General features: G+C 38.7%; 1 protein-coding gene across 1 annotated transcript in view; it reads right to left on the reverse strand.

Annotated features, from left to right (window-relative positions):
* Positions 1-22,167, reverse strand: part of LOC306872721 (neurotrypsin-like) — a gene marked incomplete at both ends in the record, with an annotated part of 41,713 nt that continues 19,546 nt past the window's right edge. The window contains 6 exons of the mRNA XM_079421474.1: positions 1-308; positions 3,722-4,020; positions 12,966-13,088; positions 13,244-13,322; positions 14,939-15,141; positions 16,747-16,888. Coding sequence (XP_079277600.1) covers positions 1-308; positions 3,722-4,020; positions 12,966-13,088; positions 13,244-13,322; positions 14,939-15,141; positions 16,747-16,888 — 1,154 coding nt within the window. The remainder of the gene's footprint in view (positions 309-3,721; positions 4,021-12,965; positions 13,089-13,243; positions 13,323-14,938; positions 15,142-16,746; positions 16,889-22,167) is intronic.

The raw sequence follows: 22,167 nt of genomic DNA on the forward strand, positions 1-22,167 counted from the left end.
CTACTTGCCAATGACCTTCTTAATCCAGGGCACGAAGGCAGAGACTTTGGTGTAGACGCCAGGTGCGTCTTGCAGTCGACACGCGTGACCCCATGATGTGACCCCATATACAACCCAACTTCCACTCGGCCTCTCGCACACCAGCGGACCGCCGCTGTCTCCACGGCAACTGTCCACGCGGTGGTCGTCATGGGTGGACCCGGCGCACAGCATGCGACCGGTGAACTGGTTAGAATAGCGCTGCTCACATTGACGCTTGCTCAACACGGAAATCGAGGCCTGCTGGAGAGTTTTTGAATATGCACGACCTGAGAAAAGAAAAAATCCAACAGGTTTACTTGAAGTCTGGAAGTGATCAGACTTAACCGTTCACATATGCAATGGAGAGTGTAGTCGCTTTTCTGTCAATGTCATAATCACACACTTCATTCATCACATTTTACTGAAGTCCACCGACTGAGAGAAGACACAGGTGATTTACAACACAACGTGACCATTAGAATGAAACCCCACTATCAACATGTCACATGATAATCTGTAGCTGCTTAAAACTGACATCATAATTACACCCTGTGTAGCTCCTTGATGATTTCCTCATGTTCTCTGATTACAGCTCTGTATGGATGTTACTACTGTCATGTGTGTCCTTTTTGATGAGACTAGACAGCTGGACAGATGTGGCCGTAGGTATCTTCTGTGTGTGTGTGTGTGTGTGTGTGTGTGTATATCCTTGTGATATGTTAGCTAAAAAAGTATAGCTAATTACATTTAATATAAATGTAAACTTTTATACAATTTTCTTTAAGTGCAATTACTTATGCAGTTAAGTGCCACACTTGAGTATATTCTTTTAAAGTATATTATTTTCATAATAAGATCTTAAAAAGTATGCTAAAGTCTTCTACTCCTATTTAGATAATAATAATAATAATAATTTAATGTAAAAATCTGCCAATAAAAATGTTAAGGTGTACTTGTTACAGTGTAATTATACATATAAGTACTGAGTAATATCAATTAACTACATGTACTTACTGTATGGTTAGGGTTCGGGTTTGGCTCTTGCATGTTACTTGCATGTAATTATGCATAATTTATTGTTATTATAATAGTAAGTACATGTAAGGTGTAACTAGGACACATTAAAATAAAGTGTTACCAAAATATATTATGTGCTACTGTATGTAACTGATGCAAGCTGCTAATATTTTTTTATTATCTCTCTCACCGGACATTTAGTTGGAAAACTGTACAAATGACATCACAGCCCCATAATTCCACAGAACACTAATAAACACTGTTTTGTGATTGTGAACGTTAAAATGGCACTCACGCCATGTGCTCATACATAAACCAGTGTTTACAAATATCCTTAAGCAAACACACAACCTTGTTTCCAACTATGGCCAACGATACAAATAATTACTACATTTCTGAGACCAATGATGCATAATTGTTGCAGAAAAACAGATGTTTTACAGATAAAATTAACTACTTTCAGCAAACAAAAATTATTTTGTGTATTAAGCAGTTTCCTACAAATGTTGAATTGTTTAAAAATTTCCATACTTGTTGCCTAAATACAGATGCGTATTGTTCACATTCAAGTGAAACAAGTGGTTTTCCATTCAAAACACTGAACTTTGCCCTCTAAACAACTTTATAAGAACATCCGCTATAGTTGTCCTTAGTTACATTATGTTTTGGCAGAGAAAAAAAAAACATTCTATTACAAAATTCAGATTCTAAATTTTGAATGGATGTACAAGAACACACCTATGACCTTAAATTATTAGTTCACCCAAACATGAATATCCTGTGTTTTCAATCACACTAATTTTCATTTTATGGACAACAACAGTTGAATCAACTTTCAAAATATCTTGTGTGGCACAGAATAAAGAAAAGCAGACAAGTTTGGAACAGCATGTAAATAATTACAGAATTTTAAATGCATTTTAAGTTTTGGACAAATTATTCCTTTGAGTCTTGGGAGGGGGGGCACTTTCAATTGTTTTCAGTTTTATTGAATGTGCACTTGTAGCGTACTTCAAATCATATTCAATATGTAAAGTTTATATATTTCAAAATCAAATACACTAAATTGTAATTACATCATTACAAATATACAACAAATATATACTTAAATACATAACATACAAATTGAAATGTAAATTACATTATTTAAAATATATTTTAGTTTACCATAAATGCTTGTACACTTTAACCATTTGCCAGTACACTTTAACAAGTTAACCAAAAGCAATTATAACATTGTATATAATTTTAAAGAGTCTATCAAAAAAACTCTCTAACGTTCAGCTAACTTGATACAAATTTAAATTATAATACATTTTCATTTAATTGAATTAAGTGTCCAAAAGCATGGACATACAGTTTGCAATTACTGTAAGTACATTGTTTTAAAGGATATTATTTCAATTATAAGTGCTCTATTTGAAAGTAAGCTAAAGTGCACTTAATTTTCACAACGGAGAGCACTTACAATCATAAATGTGGCCCAGGACCACAAAACCTGTCATAAAGGTCAATTTAGTTGAAATTGAGATTTATCTGAATAAATAAGCTTTCTATTGATGTATGGTTTGCTAGGATAGGACACTAAATTTGGCCAAAATACAACTATTTGCAAATTATGGGTGCCAGGTCCGAGCATTCCTAGATGAACAGTTTCCTGGAAAGTGGATTGGTCGTCGTGGGCCAGCTGAATGGCCCCCAAGGTCTCCCGATCTGACCCCCTTAGACTTTTATATTTGGGGTCATCTGAAGGCAATTGTCTATGGTGTGAAAATACGAGATGTGCAGCACCTGAAACTACGGATACTGGATGCCTGTGCTAGCATTTCTCCTGCGGTGTTGTTATCAGTGTGTGAAGAGTGGGAGAAGAGGGTTGCATTGACAATCCAACACAATGGGCAGCACATTGAACACATTTTATAAGTGGTCAGAAACTTGTAAATAACTCATGAACGAATACCATTGTTTTTCTTGTGACATTACCAATAAGTTTGATGTGTCACATGGCCCTCTTCCTATTGAAAAAACAAAAGTTGTATCCAAGATGGCCGACTTCTAAATGGCCACCATGGTCACCACCCATGTTGAGGAGTTTGCCCCCTCACATATACTAATGTGCCACAAACAGGACTTTAATATCACCAACCATTCCCATGTTATTACGGTGTATCCATATAAATGGCCCACCCTGTACTTTAGTTTACTTTTAAAATTCAGTACTGCTGATTTTGCTTGTGCTTTTCCACATTTGTATATATTTTGGGTTAAATAATTAAATTAAAAATGTCTTCACACCATTTTACCAAAATATTGTCTGTGTATGAGAGTGACACAGTGAGAGAGTGATTGTTTGAGACAGAACAGAGAACAAAGATTCTGATATCTCACAGTGTGTGATTATCGCTGTCAGTTCTGCTTTCACACTGTCTGATAACATCTTATGCCTGTCAGCCTGTGCTATTCAGTAGAGCCAAAGCACCTCCATTTTACACACACAGCCTCAGTTCTTGCTCTGATTGTGCTCAAAGCACCCTTCATTTCAAGAATGACAGCTTGAGGCTGTACAGCAGTCTTGTATAATTGTTTCTGAATACGATCTGCATGACTTTAGTTTTAAAGAAGTTTGTATGGAGAGTGTGTGAATGCATGAATGTGTATGCGTGTGTTTCATGGCATTTCCAACCTGTGTCTCCCCAGCCTGTGATGTAGCAGTTGGCAATGCCCTTTGGCACTTTCTCTCTCCGCATTGGCAGGCAGGCAGGCAGCACGAAGCGGCTCAGTGTGAGGCAGTCGCCCGTGACACCCCTGTGAGCTCTGTGACCATAAACATGCACCAGTGCCAGGTCGTAGTCATTGCTGTCAGCACGGTAGCGCGGGTGAAGGACGATCTTCTCCACAGCGTACTCTTCCTCATACTCCTCAGGAACCAGAGAGTGATAATCACCTACACGAACTTTATACAGCCCAGTGCTGTTACCGTACCTAGGAAAGAGCACATAACAGACATGTAACTAAACCTCAGACTCTGATTTTCAGATATATTTAGTCAGACCTCACTAATTGGCCAATAATCATGACTAGTTGGTGATTAACAGAACTGTTTCTATGCATAATATATTTGTTACCACATTAGTTAATTTTATACCACTGTTTAAATGGCATTTTTGTGATGCCTAAACTCACTTGTAGCATTTCAAATTACTGATTTTGGGTTTTATTTCTCAGTTATGTAGGCAAAATAGTATAGACAATTAACATTGCTATATGATTCTACGTGAGGCAAAAAGCCCAAGAAAAAAAAAGAAAAAGGGCATGCAAACAGGACACATTCAGAAAGGCTGAATGCAACTGAATCAGCACAGCAGTGTAATAAATTATCAGAGGATGATTTATGACTTCTCTATGTGCCACTCACAAACGCCCTCACATGACAAATCAGGTCTCTTCCTCAGGAAGTTCATGTCAACCGATCTTATGGACCCAAAGCCAAACCATGTGCACTCACACACACAAACACACACTTACAAAACCACACTCACGGTCAGTTGGTGAAAACAGAGATATTGTCACAGATAAGCCAGACTCATTCACCTCCCAATCACAATGCACTCCTTCACCTGAGTATTAATTGCACACACCTGCACTTCATCAGCTCCCTCATCAGCCTGCACATAAAAGCACACACCTCACACCAGCTCATTGTCCGATCACGGTTCCTTTCGAAGTGGACTGATGCTACTACAGCTACTAACCTGTGTACTTACCTTGATCTCCTACTTACCCCCTGTCTCATCTCCAGCGTGTTCTTTAAAGCTCTACTCCATCGTCTATGTCTCCATGGATCTCCACGAGTGTGTCTCCCCTGTCCAGGATTGTGAGGTGTGTGCTCCGTCTCCTCGATCCACGAGTTCCTGTGAAAGCAAAGGATATTCCATTATCACCCTCATCGTACTACTATACCTGTTCATTAAACTTGTTACTCCCCTCCATCAGCAAACCGCTGACTCCACTGATTGCAATAAAACTCACCTGTTGTATTCTAACCATCTGTCTGAGTCTGCTTCTCTAACAGAAGATCGGACCCTAATCGAGGGATATGGCAGGATGAGTCAGCCCGATCCATTCCAGGAACTCGTGGATAATCTTCGGCGAGTTCTCTGCAACCCCACAACAACTCCGGTAACTCCCGTCACTAACAGCACCGACACCACCTCTTCGCCGTATGTGATTGCCAGTCCCATGGCCAAACAATGCTCACTCGCTCTGGAAATGCAGCCGCATCTCTACGCTACCGACAGAGCCAAGATAGCTTTCATCATTTCCCTGCTTAAAGGACGAGCGCTCCAGTGGGCTGAGACCATCTGGGTCCAATCCGGTACTGTGATACAATCTGCTAACAGTTTTATTGAACATTTCAGAGAAGTTTTCGGCCGGCCGGTGATTCATCTGTTGGAGAGCAGTTGTATCATCTTCGTCAAGGATCTCTGTCTATAACTGACTATGCTCTCCAATTCAGAGCCCTTGCAGCGGCCAGTGGCTGGAATGAGCGCTCGCTCCTTACCACCTATCGGCAGGGACTGGAACCAAGAGTGTGGCTGCAACTCTCCATCAGGTGTGCCAACCGTATGCAGTCTTGCTTCTTGGAATCCCAAAGTTCTCCCAGCTCTGCACTCCTTCGCCACCCAGTGACTCTCAGCAGTCCAGAACCAGGCCACGAACCCATGCAAGTTGACCTAACCCATCTTTCTTCCACTGAGCGGCAGAGGCGGCTGACCCAAGGCCTGTGTTTGTACTGCGGTGCTGGCGGGCATGTAATCTCCACATGCCTAATTCGTCCTCCTCGACCGATGGTGAGTGTTATAAAGTCAACTGTGGCTAATATGCAGCCCTTCACTGCCATAGTAATCCTTACTGCCTCTAATGCCTGTGTTCCAGTACATGCCCTCCTCGAATCTGGGTCAACCGGGAATTTCATCTCCGGAAGCCTCTGCCGCCAACTCAATCTACCGATCACAGCGACCAAGACCACCTACCAAGTCCAGTCGATAACGGGAAAACCCCTCAGTCGTAGACACATAAATCCCGAGTCAGATACCCCCTCCAATGTCTCCACATCTACTCCGCCGGGCTGCCCACCAGGTTTGCAATGCATCACCAGAGCACGACGCACTCCACTCATTCACTCTGTGCACACATCTCTGGGCACTGGCCACCCTGGGGCCAACGGCACTCTCTCGTTGCTGAAAGATCGCTTCTGGTGGCCCAATATGGCCAGGGATGTGAGAAGGTTCGTGCTGCTCGGCCTGTACCATTTCCAAGAGCCCAAGCCATTTGCTAGCGGGCAAACTCCTCCCGCTGCCCTTTCCCAACCGACCTTGGTCACACCTAGGAGTTGATTTCATCACTGATCTACCGGCCTCTGATGGTAATACCTGTGTCTTCGTTGTCATTGATCGATTCTCCAAGTCCTGTCGTCTGTTATCACTCAAGGGTCTGCCCACAGCCATGGAGACAGCTATGCTTGTATTTAATCACATCTTCCATTATTATCGGATCCCTGAAGACATTGTCTCTCATTGTCTATCGGGGACCGCAATTTATCTCCAAGGTATGGAAGGCCTTTTTCACTCTCCTAAGTGTGACCGTGAGCCTTTCGTCGGGATACCACCCCCAGTCGACCGGGCAGACGGAGAGGAAGATCCAGGAAATTGGGCGCTTCCTCCGAATCTTCTGCCATGGCCACCAGAAGTCTTGGAACCACTTCCTGGGCTGGGCCGAGTATGCGCAGAACTCTCTTTGCCAGCCATCCACTGGACTCACTCCCTTCCAGTGCGTACTCGTTACCAGCCTCCTTTATTTCCCTGGTCTGGAGAACCATCCGATGTCCCATCCATCGACTACTGGTTCCGAGAGAGTGAGAGAATCTGGGACGCCACTCACCATCATCTACAGCTGGCAGTGCGCAGGCGTAAGATGACAGCAGACCTTCGAAGATCCGAAGCTCCCACTTACCAACCTGGACAGAAGGTCTGGCTGTCAACAAGGGACATCCGTATGCGTCTGCCCTGCAAGAAGTTAAGTCCCAGATATGTTGGCCCCTTCACCATTACAAAACAGATCAACCCGGTCACCTACCAGTTGCAACTCCCTCCTCAGTACAGAATTCATCCTCCTTTCCATGGTTCTTTACTCAAGCCTTACCACTCTACTGTTTCTGCCTCCACAGAGCCTGGCCCGACAGAGGAACCCCCTCTTCCTTTGGTTCTCGAGAATGGTACGATCTACAAGGTCAAGGAGATCTTGGACTCCTGGCGCCGCGGTGGTCAGCTGGAGTACTTGGTTGATTGGGAAGGATATGGCCCGGAAGAACGGTCTTGGGTTCCCAAAGACGACATCCTGGACCAAACACTTCTGGAGGAATTCCCTTCAACCCATCCTGACCGACCTGCCCCCCGAAGAAGAGGTAGACCACCACGATGTCGGGGTCCTCGGCCCTCAGGAGCGGGCCGTGGAGGAGGGGGTACTGTCACAGATCAGCCAAGCTCATTCACCTCCCAATCACAACGCACTCCTTTACCTGAGTATTAATTGCGCACACCTGCACTTCATCAGCTCCCTCATCAGCCTGCACATAAAAGCGCACACCTCACACCAGCTCATTGTCCGATCGCGTTTCCTTTTGAAGTGGACTGATGCTACTAACCTGTGTACTTGCCTTGATCTCCTACTTACCCACTGTCTCATCTCCAGCGTGTTCTTCACAGCTCTACTCCATCGTCTGTGTCTCCAAGGATCTCCACGAGTGTGTCTCCCGTCCAGGATTGTGAGGTGTGTGTGTGTGTGTGTGTGTGCTCCGTCTCCTCTATCCACGAGTTCCTGTGAAAGCAAAGGATAGTCCATTATCACCCTCATCGTACTACTATACCCGTTCATTGAACTTGTTACTCACCTCCATCAGCAAATCGCTGACTCCACCGAATGCAACAAAACTCACCTGTTGTATTCTAACCATCTGTCTGAGTCTGCTTCTCTAACAGATATACAGGAAGTTTTCTTTTTCCATAAACCCAACACCCTGACATCGCACTCACAAAGGTCTTCGCATGAAACGGAAAGTCTCCTGTGCTTGCCAGTCTTTCATATAAGCTACTATAAGGTTTCTTTACTGTGGTGAGACTGACATATCTCTTCAAAGAAAGTTTTCAAAGTGGGGTCTGAGGAACCTGAAGGGGCCACAAGGGGACCCATGGAAACATTCAAAAAAGAAAACAACAAAGGGAAAAAAATTATACAATAAAATCAATACATATATAATACGTTTATACATATAACAGTACTCTAATGGTGGGTAGAAAAGATTTACTAAACCGGTCAAATTGGCGCGAGCGCGCAATTCCAAAACAGCGCAGACGGGTGTGGAAATTTCTGCGGATGATTTACTGATAATGCGCAAATTAAAGAACACAGATACAACATTGTTTACATATCGACCAACGCAATATACCAAGTGACAAAATCCAAACAGTCCTCTCCCTTCTACCACGCGCTCTGTTCTCTGCTGTGCCTCCTCCAAGCAACAACAATTGCAGCCATTTCAAGTGCAAAAATAGTTTAAGACATGTTTTTTGGGTGGGGTTAAATAATGGTGCAAATACCAGCAACTTGACGAGCGCAAACGTTAGTAAATTTCATTGCGTGATTCATTTTAATACTCCTCTCATAAATTTTGCATCTGAATTCTGAAAGAGAAACTCCTAATGCATACTCAATAAGGTCAGGGGCAAAAATAACTGTCCACGCCTTTTCAGTGCTAATTCTTCACTGTGCGTCTTTAATAAAGCCTGACAGTACTATTTTAACGCCAAAAGATGGTTTGCGCTGACACATGCTGTTAGTAAATCTGGCCCAGTGTCTTTTAATTTAATTGTAGGTGTGACTGTAGATGGTTCGCACTCTGAAAAACTAGACAAAGTCTTTTACAAAAAGAATCAAAAATCATTTGATTCTTTTTGTAAAAGACTTTGTCTAGTTTTTCAGAGTGCGAACCATCTACAGTCTCTTCTATACTTTATTGGTTTCCACGCACCTGGACTTACCATTAGCCTTCATCTGAGCGCAACAGTATTTCCTTGTCTTCTGAATTTAATTGTAGGCTACATAAATATTTCCTAGATAATAATTTAGACAACATTACAGTATTTAATACAATATTTTTAGAACATTTTTGGTCTATAAATGCTTCTTTATATACATGAAAATTTTTACAAATATATTGTAGTTGACAATATTTTAAAAAGGGGGTCCTTTGCAAGGGGATTCTCATATTTGTTTTTTGTCCCCAAAAGTCTGAAAACCCCTGTCACAGAATTTATATATATACTGTATATATAAACTTACATTAATAAGTAAAACCTTAAAGATCAATATGAATGTTAACTGACTTAAAGGGGTAAACAGAAGAAAAAAGAGTGACTGTGTGTGTGTGTGTGTGTCAGGACATTGACCCATGTCCCCACTTTTCAAAACGCTTATAAATCATACAGAGTGAGGTTTTTTGGGGGAAAGTAGAAATGCACAGTCTCCTGTGAGGGCTAAGTTTAGGTGTAGGGCAATAGCACATACAGTTTGTACAGTATAAAAACCATTATGCCTATGGGATTTCCCCACTTTTCACAAAAACAAACGTGTGTGTGTGTGTGTGTGTGTGTGTGCCCTCCTGTATGCTTGTTAGTGATTGAAACCATTGCTGTGTAACGGAAATATGTAAGTGGTGCCAGAGAGAGAGACAGCAGTGTCCCGTTACATGGTCAGGTCTTTTCTGGAAAAAGGATCTGCCCTGTCCGGTATGACACTCTTGGTCTGGCAGTAGTCAAGCAGCAGGATCAGCACCACATTCCCAAAGCTTCATTCTGGAAAGGGCAGTTCTGAGAATGACGCTGTATATATTAAGCTTCTAAGACTCACAATTAACATTAATCCTTACTGTAGTACTGATCTCAATGAGGTTATTAAAAGGTTATTCTGGCTGAGACATGGCCAAGTGGGTAGTGCTCTGGCATGCAGCACTTGAACCCAACTTTGAATCTGGATCATTTTCCAGTAACAACCACCACCCATTCTCACTATAGTTTGTAGTTGCCTCTCCACCGTCCTACTCTATTAACAAGTAGTCTATTATAAAATCTATTTTAGTATAATAATACTAAATATTCGGGTATTAATCACTTACAGTTATGGGTTTATTTGATTAATATACAGTAAAATCTGTAATATTGTGTAATATTGTTACAATTTCAAATAACTGTTTTATATCATCAAAAGTAATTTTCTTGTGATGCAAAGCTGAATTTTCAGCAGCCATTACTCCAGTCTTCAGTGTCACATGATCCTTCAGATATCATTTCAATATACTGCTTTGCTACTCAGGAAACATTTCATTTAAGTTGTGCTGCTTAATATTTTGTGGATATTGTGACACATTGTTTTTCAGAATTCTTTGATGAATAGGAAGTTCAAAACAACAGCATTTCTTTTAAATAAAAATCTTTTGTAACATGAAAATGTATTTACTTTTAATAAATTTAATGGATGCTTGCTAAATAAAGCATTATTAAAAAAACCGTACGAACCACAAAGTGGTGACTTGCATTTAAAAGCTATTTCAATTTAACAAAATGTAGTTTTATTGGTATACATTTATGTATTTTGGTTTATACTGTATTACTCAGTTAATTGGTTTTATTCAAGTCAAAATATTATTTAATAACACTGTATACATTGTTATTAAATAATATTTTGACTTGAATAAAACCAATTAACTGAGATGTTACCATTTTTAGGTTAACTTTTACTTTTTAGATTAATTTTTCATACATGTATGATCTTTCTTTTCCTTTCATTTTAAAGTTTGTAAATTACCTAATGATTATTTTAGGCCTGGAAATCACTATTTTAAACTATTTGGTAAACTTCTAACAATATTATTAAGTTATTCATTTTTTAAAGATTAACTTTAAATGAGCATTGTTAATCTGTTATCAAATGTAATTTAAATGTAGAAATAGGGGAAATGAGCATTAATAAATATCTCTATGTATTGGTAACTCACAACACATTTGCTCACTAGTCTAACCAAGTTCCAGAAGCTGGATCTGTTGACAGCTTTCAAACACTTAGGTTGTGCATTATAGCAGATCCGTCATTAGGGCTGACTTTAGCATACTGCTTTCTCTATCCTTTAATTCCACACCAGTTGTAACCCCAGAGTTTAATTAACGTTGGCCATCAACCTGGCACGCAGCATAAAAATAGTTTAGCACTAATGTGAGTTTATTTGTACATGCTATTTTAGGACAAATGTCATGCTACCCTTTGAAAACTCGGAAGTGAGAGGCTTAACTTTAGTCCTCTCGAGTTAAATGATCTCAAATGATTTAAAACAACTGTTATGCTGTTCTGCACACTATTAATTGCATTTTTGAAAATGTGAGTGTACGTGTCTGAGGAAAAAGAGGGTGGGGGCCACAAATGTATCTAGATTTATAGCTCTGTGTGTGTATGTGAAGGAGAGCATGTAACTAGAGGAAACTTTAGCAGTAGTCTGATGTCATGGATCATATTTTGAAGGCTCAGTGCTTGGACTGGTTGATAAAAAACAGATCCAATATTACTTAAACCTCTCACGCTGCTAAAGTATTTCTACCGAGACCCTTTTTTTTTAAATAAATGGCCTAAGTGGCTCAGGAAACTATACCACTGACGTACATTCTTCACAGTAATGTGGAAATGCAGCACAGGTCTGAACTGAAGGCAGATCATTTACAAAACTGATCCTTGAGGAAAACAGGAAGTGTTTGTGTGAACATGTTTTTATTGCTTTTCCTCCAGCCTACTATTATTATTCTTCTTTAATGTGAACAGCTATAACGTTTTATCCCTGTGGTGAAAGCTCATCAAACGATGCATGAAGGCTCTCTGGCTAATTGAATGTAGTGTAATTTTGGGATGGATGGGATGTATCATTGCCTAGCAACAAGCATTCAAATTTTCAATATTTAAAATATATATAGACATACACAGTACACACACATATATATTATGTAAACGAAAACTTAATATTAACAATACAATACTAGTTTTATTACAACATGATCTTTTGGGTAAGTTCCCAAAATATAAAGTTTTGGGGAAGTTCCCGCTGGGAAAGTCGTGGCCTAATGGTTAGAGAGTCGGACTCGTGATCCAAAGGTTGTGGGTTCGAGTCTCGGGCCGGCAGGGATTGTAGGTGGGGGGAGTGCATGTCCAGCGCTCTCTCCACCCTCAATACCATGACTGAGGTGCCCTTGAGCAAGGCACCGAACCCCCAACTGCTCCCCGGGCGCCGCAGCATAAATGGCTGCCCACTGCTCCGTGTGTGTGTTCACTGCTGTGTGTGTGCACATTGGATGGGTTAAATTCAGAGTATGGGTCACCATACTTGGCAATATGTCACTTCACTTTTGTATTTTAACAGAAAGGTGATTTCTTATATATATCTACTTTCATCATCTTTACTGATTAGAGAAAACTTTGGTTTGCTTGCTCTGCCTCGCTTACTGAATTTGAATTATAATTTAACTGTTTGTTTTGCAGCTGGAATGACGAAAAGTGTTTATTTGCAAGTCACAAATAATGATTACATAATTAGACACAGGATACAGAGGAAGTGTGGGATGAAGGTATATTGTCTAAAATGGACAATTAGAAATATGTTTTGTTTGTATTTCAGACTATTTTGTGTTATCTAGCTATGTGAGTCACAGTGGAAAATTGGAAACGCATCAAATAAGTGTGTGCATATATTTGTGTGTGAGTGGGTGGACTTTATTTATGCTTTGCAGATGTGCTAGAGAATGAAGATGTACCTGTCCATATTTATGTGTGAGTACCTCTTAAAGCAGTGAGCAGAGGTGAGGATCCAGCAGCTGCTGATCAAAGTGCCTCCACATACCAACCGTCCGTCTGCCTGAGACCCCCGTAAGCGCACAGCTGCCTGCCATGGCCAGCCCCCACTACACCACACACACACACACACAAGCACTATCAGTTTGCATTTAAACCGCACTGCACATTCATTTTCTCATTCCGACCACATAAACAATTATTCTGAAATGGGCCATTTGTTATGTCAAAGATGTTTGTATACATTTTGACCCTTTCTGCTTACCGTAGCGAGTTTTCTCCTCCTATTATTCTCTTCTGACGGGTATGAGAGGGTCTTAGACCACACATGGAGCCCACTGCCTCTGCAATGTAACACAAACACATATTTCTATAAAGAATGTACGGGTGAATCTCACGAAATCTGTTAAGAACATCTGCCTTGGTCTTATTTCACAGCAAATCAGAAATCATATTTTTTTTATTAGATGTATTAAAATTATGTATATAAAGTAACAATAATATTTAGTGTTACAGCATTTTTACTGTAAAATTAATATAACAAAAATTCTCATTATGGTAATGAGAAATAGTAGGCTTAATTTCTCTATATGCAGAAAATATATTTTAGATTTGTGTGTGAAATAAGACATTCATCTGTATGGATCTGTGAGAGTTCAGAGACTGTTCATCTGTGTTTGTGTGTACATACAGATGTACTTGATGGACCTAAGAATGTAGGCTGGTATTACATAAAATAATCACACAAAAATATTGTGTTTGTATGTGTAACTTATCCATCCTTATGGTTTAATGGAGAAAGCAGGCTGGATTAACTTGCATTAGAGTTATTAGATTGATAAGAATAACAAAACATAAGTAAAGCCTAAGTGCCAGTGATCATGAGATGGCGAGCCAAACCACATCCTCAAGAGCAGACATATTAACACACACTCCATTTCAGCACAAACTAGAGCACATACTACTCAGATGATAGTTTCCATCTTTCACTCTTCTTTTAGGTGGTTTCAAGTATTTTTACAGGTGTGAGGATCCCTAAATCTATCCTTCAAAACCACCGTCCAAGGGCCTCATCTATAAAACACGCATACACACGTTTGATCTTAGAGTGTGCATATGCTAAAATCCACGCCAGTGTTCAAATTTATAAAAATGATCTTTGACGTGGAAAAGTGCTTTTCCAGGTTCTAAGCAGACATTCACAAGTTTCCTTGTGGCAGAGTCAGAGTAATACTTGTATTTGGAAATCTAAGCAATTCTTGCCACTTGCTGCATTCTCAAGTAAAATATTTGGATGTTGACTGGTGCTCTTTTATATGCTCATGACATTAATTAGGAGGCGTTTTCTAAGCTGAGATCTGAAACCATTCAGCTGGGCACAGTTTCAAGACCATTTGCGATTTCACGTCTGAAATAAAGGCGTTTGCATGGTTTTTGGTGTTTCTCAGAATCACATGTAAGAATATTTTATAAATGATCTTAGATCAAATGTACAATGGTTTCTACGAAACATTTTATAAATGAGGCTCCAGGACTATTTATATATTTAAATGTTGTTGCAAAATACACATTTTCTCTGCATCTTAAAGAACACTAATTACAATGAAGTCAGTGATTAATATGTAAGTCTTGTAAAGTTCAATAATGGTCATTTAACTGCAGTTCTTATAATGTGCCTTAAAGAAACAGATCATCATAACATGAAAATTCTGCAATCATTTCCTCCTCTATGTCTATTCAAAACCGTATGAATTTCTTTCTTGTAAAAACAAAAGGAATTGTTAGACAGGATATTTACCCTGCATGAATCCTACATTTCTGATGCTAATAAACTACTCCAATGTTCCAATTATGTTTCATGAAAGAAAGAAATTCATACAGGTTTGTGTAAATTTCCCTTTAAACCTTGCCAGTATCAAATATGTGAATGCTGTAGCTATGAGAGGTTGAAGGACCTCACCTTTGACCTCAGGAGAATCCTTCTGTAACCCATAGTTACAAATAACGCCTGCATCTTCGCTATGGCGGCAGTTGTGTGTCCCAAATGGTTGTTTGATACAGTCAATCAGTGAATGTTCCCCACCTGTGCACTTTACATTGTCAGTGTGAATAGGCCCCTCACCCTCTCCAAAATATGCCATTACACGAGCTATGGCCAGCCCACTGCAAAAAAAAAAATGACAGTTAAAGATACATTTTAATACATTTTTGTACTTTTCAAAACAGGTTGTTTTAAAACAAAACCTAAAATTATTCAGATGTTTCCATTTATTTTTCTAATTAACTGAAATAAATCTAAAATAAGATGAAAATGTAACTGAAATACAAAAATTAGAAATAAAATAGTAAAACTAAAAATGTAATAAGTTAAAGCTAAATACAAAAAAAACTAATAAAATATACAAAAGCACATAACAAAATTACTACAACCTAAAATAAAATTAAAATGAAAACTTAAAATAAAAACAAAAGCTAATTCAAAATACTAATAAATATTATAATATTACACAAATAATACAAAAATAAAACTGCTGTTGTATAAAAGCCAATTAACCAAAACCAATTAATTATTCATTGGTTCACCAATCAGAATCACATTCTTAAACTAGGTTTAGTTCCTTTCTCAGTCGAAAGTGTGAATGAGATTGTACCTCCAAACATATTCAAACACTAAACAATAAGAGATCTGTGCAGGCTCTGGGTGTATTCGCTCAAGAGGAACATATATTGTGACACACACACACACACATACACAGGCAAGCACAGGATATCAAACATAACAAGAGCAAAGTGTCGCCCACTCCAGCAGAGATAAGTGAGCTCATCAGATATGAGCATCAGTTACAGTGTCATAACCTGACCTCTGATCCCCCCTCAGGAGGTGTGCATGAGGGAAGGTGTTGATCACATTAGTGTGTGTAAATCTGACGGTCTTCTCAGTTTTGTAACCCGAACTCAACAATAACATATATGCATGATCCACAACTGAACTTATAAGCTCTTAAATCATTTCCAAACAAAAAAAGAAAATATTCATGAAATAGACCAGAAGCTATTGCTAAATAAATCTATTGTGCAATGAATTGTCTATTGTGAAGGAGGTGAATTCTTTCTCTCTCTGTTCTCCTGGGCGTATTCTCCTCAAACACAATACAGCACAAGGTTTTATTTTCTTTATCAAAATGCTTTAGTCATTAGAATAGTCATGTTTTAGGACATTGATAAAACATGTTAGCTACATCTAAAAAAAATGGTACATCATCCTAACACCACTTAACATGCTAACAATGCCTAAGAACACTTGTTAAGAAATACTACAGTACTTAGATACATGTTAGCAGTGCAATCATGGTCTGATATGGTTTTTAGTGATCTTATGAGGTCTAATTGGGTCTGAATAGGTTTAATGGGGACCGAGCTAATTTGATATGTTTTAATCATATCAATATGGTTTATAATATGGTTAAATGGGACCTGAAATGGTCTTTGTGAGATTTTAATTGTTTTCCTGTATTCATCTGACTTTCTTTCTGACAATAAAACCTTCAAACCTAAACTTTTAAAACTGTCATACTTTCAAACCGGGCTTGGTCAAGCCAGTATCAAAGTTTGTCATCAAACCTCATTTATTTTGTTTATTGCTTTAGTGTATTTAAGTGTGGATACATTAAATTGTATATTTTGGACATTGCCAACATTAAATTATTCTACCTTAATTTTACCAGGTATTACATGACATGACAGTTGACCCTGAAATGTTGATGTCACCTGTAACCCAGCTGTCTGCACACCACCTCTGCATCCCGATCCGTCCATCCGTCATCACAAACCGTCCCCCACTGGCCAGCCACTAGGATCTCCACACGCCCCTCTCTCTCATTCTCTCCGCCCACCAGTCTCACAGGCATACCTGAAAGAAAGGTCAAACAAAATATATGAATGCACACATGCTGCATTTCGCTATTATCAGCAGGTGGTAGTGCAGTGGTTAAAGATCTGGATGTGAGTAGTGTTTTTGCCCCTAATATAATAGATATATACATTATATATTATGTATAATATTTAAAAGTTATAGCTTACCCAAAACTGAAAATGTTGTCATTCATTTGTCACTCAAATCTGTATGCATTCACAAAGGAAAACAGTTTGAAGAATGTTAGTACCCAAACAGTTCATGATAGCCGTTGACTTTCATAGTATGGAAAAAAATACTATGGAAGTCATTGGTAACTGTTTGGTTACCAACATTCTTCAAAATATCTTCTTCTGTGTTCCACAGAAAAAAAAAGGATACGTAAATAATGACAAAGTTTTCATTTTTTGTTGAACTATCCCTTTAAAGATGGCAAACGAGATTCAAATAAAATTGCTAAAGACCTATTTTACACAATATCTATTGAAAATTCACAATTTTTGGAACTGGAAATTGTGCATTATACTTTGACAAGAGTTTCAATAACTTTTTAAGCTGGTGCCAATCATCCAAAACTTATGGACAAATATCTTCAGTTCACACTCAGTGTGTGAACCATGATAAAAGATGATTAACCTGGGGTTGCTCAAAGAAGACTAAACCCATGACAAGTGTACTGTGAGTGACTCTGGATAATAAAATGTCTACTGAATGACAAATATCTAATCGGCAGACGTTATTCCTATTGTATGCGTAACACATCATCTTCAGAGTTCACTTACTCGCCCTCGCATCAACTCGTTCCAAACCTGCATGACATTATTATCTTCTGTGGAACACAAAAGAAGACATCCTGAAAAAGTTCTCTTTAGTTCTTCTAATGTCTATACAATGAAAGTCAATGTTATTTTGGACAACACTGACTTTAATGATGATGATTTTTTGGGCTGAACTATAACTTAAACTCTTTATCTGAAATACATTTAAACAATAGAGAAAATGAGGGAGGCTATGGAAGGACAACTTATATGCATGTGTGTGTGTGTGTGCGTAACACAGTAAGAGACATAAAAAAACGCTTGGTGCTGGAGGAACAGTTTAGGTTTCCACTCATGGAACACCTGCCTCCACTTACACATAACACAGACGCACAGACACACACACAAACGCAATCAATCACCAGCTACAGACCCGTCAGCAATATCAGCGACACTCTCTGTGCAAGAGAAAGAAAACATGGCTTACTAACCACACATTCATACACATTTGCAGCCAAAATGAATATATAGCAAAATTTGTTTATAAAACTGATAGTTCTGATTCTAAATTCTGATTGGACAAGTAATTTATGCATAGTCATGACTGCACAATAGCTGAAACTTACATGAATGTGCCAAGTTGCGTGATAACCATGCACAGATTTACAAGTTTGATTATTATTACTACCACCTGAGTCAATTTACAGTAACTTAGTGCACAGCTTCTCATGGCTTACTGCTTTGCTACATATTCTATATGTTAACAAAACATACAGCTTTATGAACATCTGCAATACTAATCATTCCTAAAGCTTGAAGTTAATTTCTCACAGCCATGTCTCACTTGTCAGCAGTTACTCAAAGACTTTTTTATTCAATAAAATTTACTTCATAAAGTCTTCAGCACCAGCGGCACACATATACACTCACATGTGATAACCATCCATGCTGAAATGTTTTTTCAGATGGTCTCTACTCTTCACCAGCTCTGTCAATGAAAAACACTCCAAAAATCACACTAGGAACAGTTTTATTTATTTGGACATGTTTCTACTGAGTGAGAACCTGAGTGTTTGTATATATATATATATTGACCATCTTTCGTTCTTATACGCTGCCATTCAAAGGTTTGGGGTCGGCAAGATATTTTAATGAATGAAAGTCGCTTATTCTCATCAAGGCTGAATTTATAATTAAAAAAATACAGTAAAAATTATTATATTAGAAAATAAACTGCTTTCTGTTTTTATCTCTGTGATGACAAAGCTGAATTTGCATCAGCCATTACTCCAGTGTAACACGACCCTTCAGAAATCATTCTAATATTGTGCTCAAGAAACATTTCTTATTATTATCAGTGTTGACATTCTTGAGAAAACTGATATATTCAGGATTCTCTGATAAACAGAATGTTCAACAGAAATCCTTTGTAACATTATAGGTCTTACTATCATATTTGACCAATTGAATGTGTCCTTACCGATTAATTGCACTTATTTCTTTACAAAATCTTACTGACCCTAACTTTTGAAAGGTATATTGTCTGGTTTGTGTGAGAGAGAGAGAGAGAGAGAGAGAGAGAGAGATAAAGAGGCAGAGATATAGATATTGAGTAATCATCCATTTCAAAATTAAGTTAACAGAGTAGCTATAACAGAATAACTGACCGAATATTTCCTGTTAATCACTGTGCTGCTTTAGAAGGAAATCTGTTGAATGTTTTCTGCAGAATGTATTTAAGCATGATCAAATACGTTCAAAGGAGCTGAGAGTATTACTAACTGAAATGAATGACTTTGTGAAGGATGGGTGTTCCGGTCCTGTGGAAATCTGAGTTTTGTGGGCACAGACGCTTATGGATTCCATGTGGCTTACAGGCTAGTAGGAACTACATTTAAGCTCATTCAGTGAAAAGGAAACATTATTTAAGCTCTGAGAGTTTCCCATAGACCTACACACACCACATTTTCATAAAACCATCAACTTGACAGAGGAACTCCAGTACGTGTGTGCGTGTGCATGTAAGATGAATTCAAGAAGCAAATCAGGAGGAAACACTTAGGGTAGTAATAAAAAAGTAATACAAAACAAATTGTCCCCAGAAGGTAGCTAAATCCCACAAAAACTCCATTTGGAGACATCCAGGTACATCCTCAATAGGAAAATAGGATTTATAAGTAAAAATATCTTATTTATAAAGATAAAAATCTGACTTAAAAATCTTCAAGGTGTAGGTATAGTCTATAGTAATTAAAATTAATTTTTACTTTTAACTTGTTTCATCTATTAATTAAAACAAACACAACAGAAGTCTATCACTTGCAGCCATTTAGATTTTTTTTTCCACTTTAGATTTATGTGTATGTATGTGTGTCCATATAAAATAATACTGAAATGTGTTTGATGAGAATACTAAGAACTGGAGACTTCTTTAGTCTTTAGTTTATACACACACACACACACACACACACACACACACACACTCACTCATCTGAATCCCTTTAAGTAAGATGAATTAAAGAGGGAGATCTGCTCTATAGTGAAGTCTCTTGAAAGCATCGGCTACTCTGTCCAAAGTCAATAAAGTTAAATCAGCCACGGAGTGCAGGAGAAATAACTGCAGCAGGGCATTTACACACAAACATTAGTATCTAGTGTGTATATGTGTGAATATCCAACTGACACCAGTATCCTCACCAGTTCCCAGTTCCAGTGTTATCACTCATTCTGTTACTCACACTCTGACTGGCCTGCTGCCCATAAAGATCTATTACACACACATGAACACACACACACACACACATTCTTTTCTCTGTATGCTACATACATTTTACAAAAGTGTTCTAGGATTGTGGGGAAAAGTGGAAAACAACTCGAAAAAGAGAAAAGCAGCAAAATAATGTGAAAGTACTGGTATACTTAACAAATATGTAAAAAGTCGCACTTAGGATATATTTCATTCATAGTGAAGTATGTGAAGTGTAAACTAAGAATCCGTGTCGTAAATGACTATCTTTGCTTTACTGATATTCAAATTTATGTTTTTGTGTTTGAAATTTCTTAATTTATTTATTTACTCAATTAAAATTAACTATGTTAAATAAATGTAATTAAATTACATATTTATTTAATATAAAAAAAAAAACAATGCTATTTCTGTAGTGTACTAATTACCATTGTTTTAATTTAGTTTAAATTAATTTAAGTTTTAAATTTAAGTTAAACCTTGTCCTAGGTAGAGCTATAATCATGAAAATGAGGTGAATTCTGTCATCTGAATGTGTAGGAGTGTTTTCCATATGTACAGGTCCTTTTAAAAAAATTAGCATATTGTGATAAAGTTCATTATTTTCTGTAATGTACTGATAAACATTAGACTTTCATATATTTTAGATTCATTACAACACAACTGAACTAGTTCAAGCCTTTTATTGTTTTAATATTGATGATTTTGGCATACAGCTCATGAAAACCCAAAATTCCTATCTCAAAAAATTAGCATATTTCATCCGACCAATAAAAGAAAAGTGTTTTTAATACAAAAAAAGTCAACCTTCAAATAATTACGTTCAGTTATGCACTCAATACTTGGTCGGGAATCCTTTTGCAGAAATGACTGCTTCAATGCGGCGTGGCATGGAGGCAATCAGCCTGTGGCACTGCTGAGGTGTTATGGAGGCCCAGGATGCTTCGATAGCGGCCTTAAGCTCATCCAGAGTGTTGGGTCTTGCGTCTCTCAACTTTCTCTTCACAATATCCCACAGATTCTCTATGGGGTTCAGGTCAGGAGAGTTGGCAGGCCAATTGAGCACAGCAATACCATGGTCAGTAAACCATTTACCAGTGGTTTTGGCACTGTGAGCAGGTGCCAGGTCGTGCTGAAAAATGAAATCTTCATCTCCATAAAGCTTTTCAGCAGATGGAAGCATGAAGTGGTCCAAAATCTCCTGATAGCTAGCTGCATTGACCCTGCCCTTGATAAAACACAGTGGACCAACACCAGCAGCTGACATGGCACCCCAGACCATCACTGACTGTGGGTACTTGACACTGGACTTCAGGCATTTTGGCATTTCCCTCTCCCCAGTCTTCCTCCAGACTCTGGCACCTTGATTTCCGAATGACATGCAAAATTTGCTTCCATCTGGAAAAAGTACTTTGGACCACTGAGCAACAGTCCAGTGCTGCTTCTCTGTTCAAAAGAGGCTTGACCTGGGGAATGCGGCACCTGTAGCCCATTTCCTGCACACGCCTGTACACGGTGGCTCTGGATGTTTCTACTCCAGACTCAGTCCACTGCTTCCGCAGGTCCCCCAAGGTCTGGAATCGGTCCTTCTCCACAATCTTCCTCAGGGTCCGGTCACCTCTTCTCGTTGTGCTGCGTTTTCTGCCACACTTTTTCCTTCCCACAGACTTCCCACTGAGGTGCCTTGATACAGCACTCTGGGAACAGCCTATTCGTTCAGAAATTTCTTTCTGTGTCTTACCCTCTTGCTTGAGGGTGTCAATGATGGCCTT

This window comes from Barbus barbus, assembly GCF_936440315.1.
Source record: "Barbus barbus genome assembly, chromosome: 7".
Taxonomy (NCBI): Eukaryota; Metazoa; Chordata; class Actinopteri; order Cypriniformes; family Cyprinidae; genus Barbus; species Barbus barbus.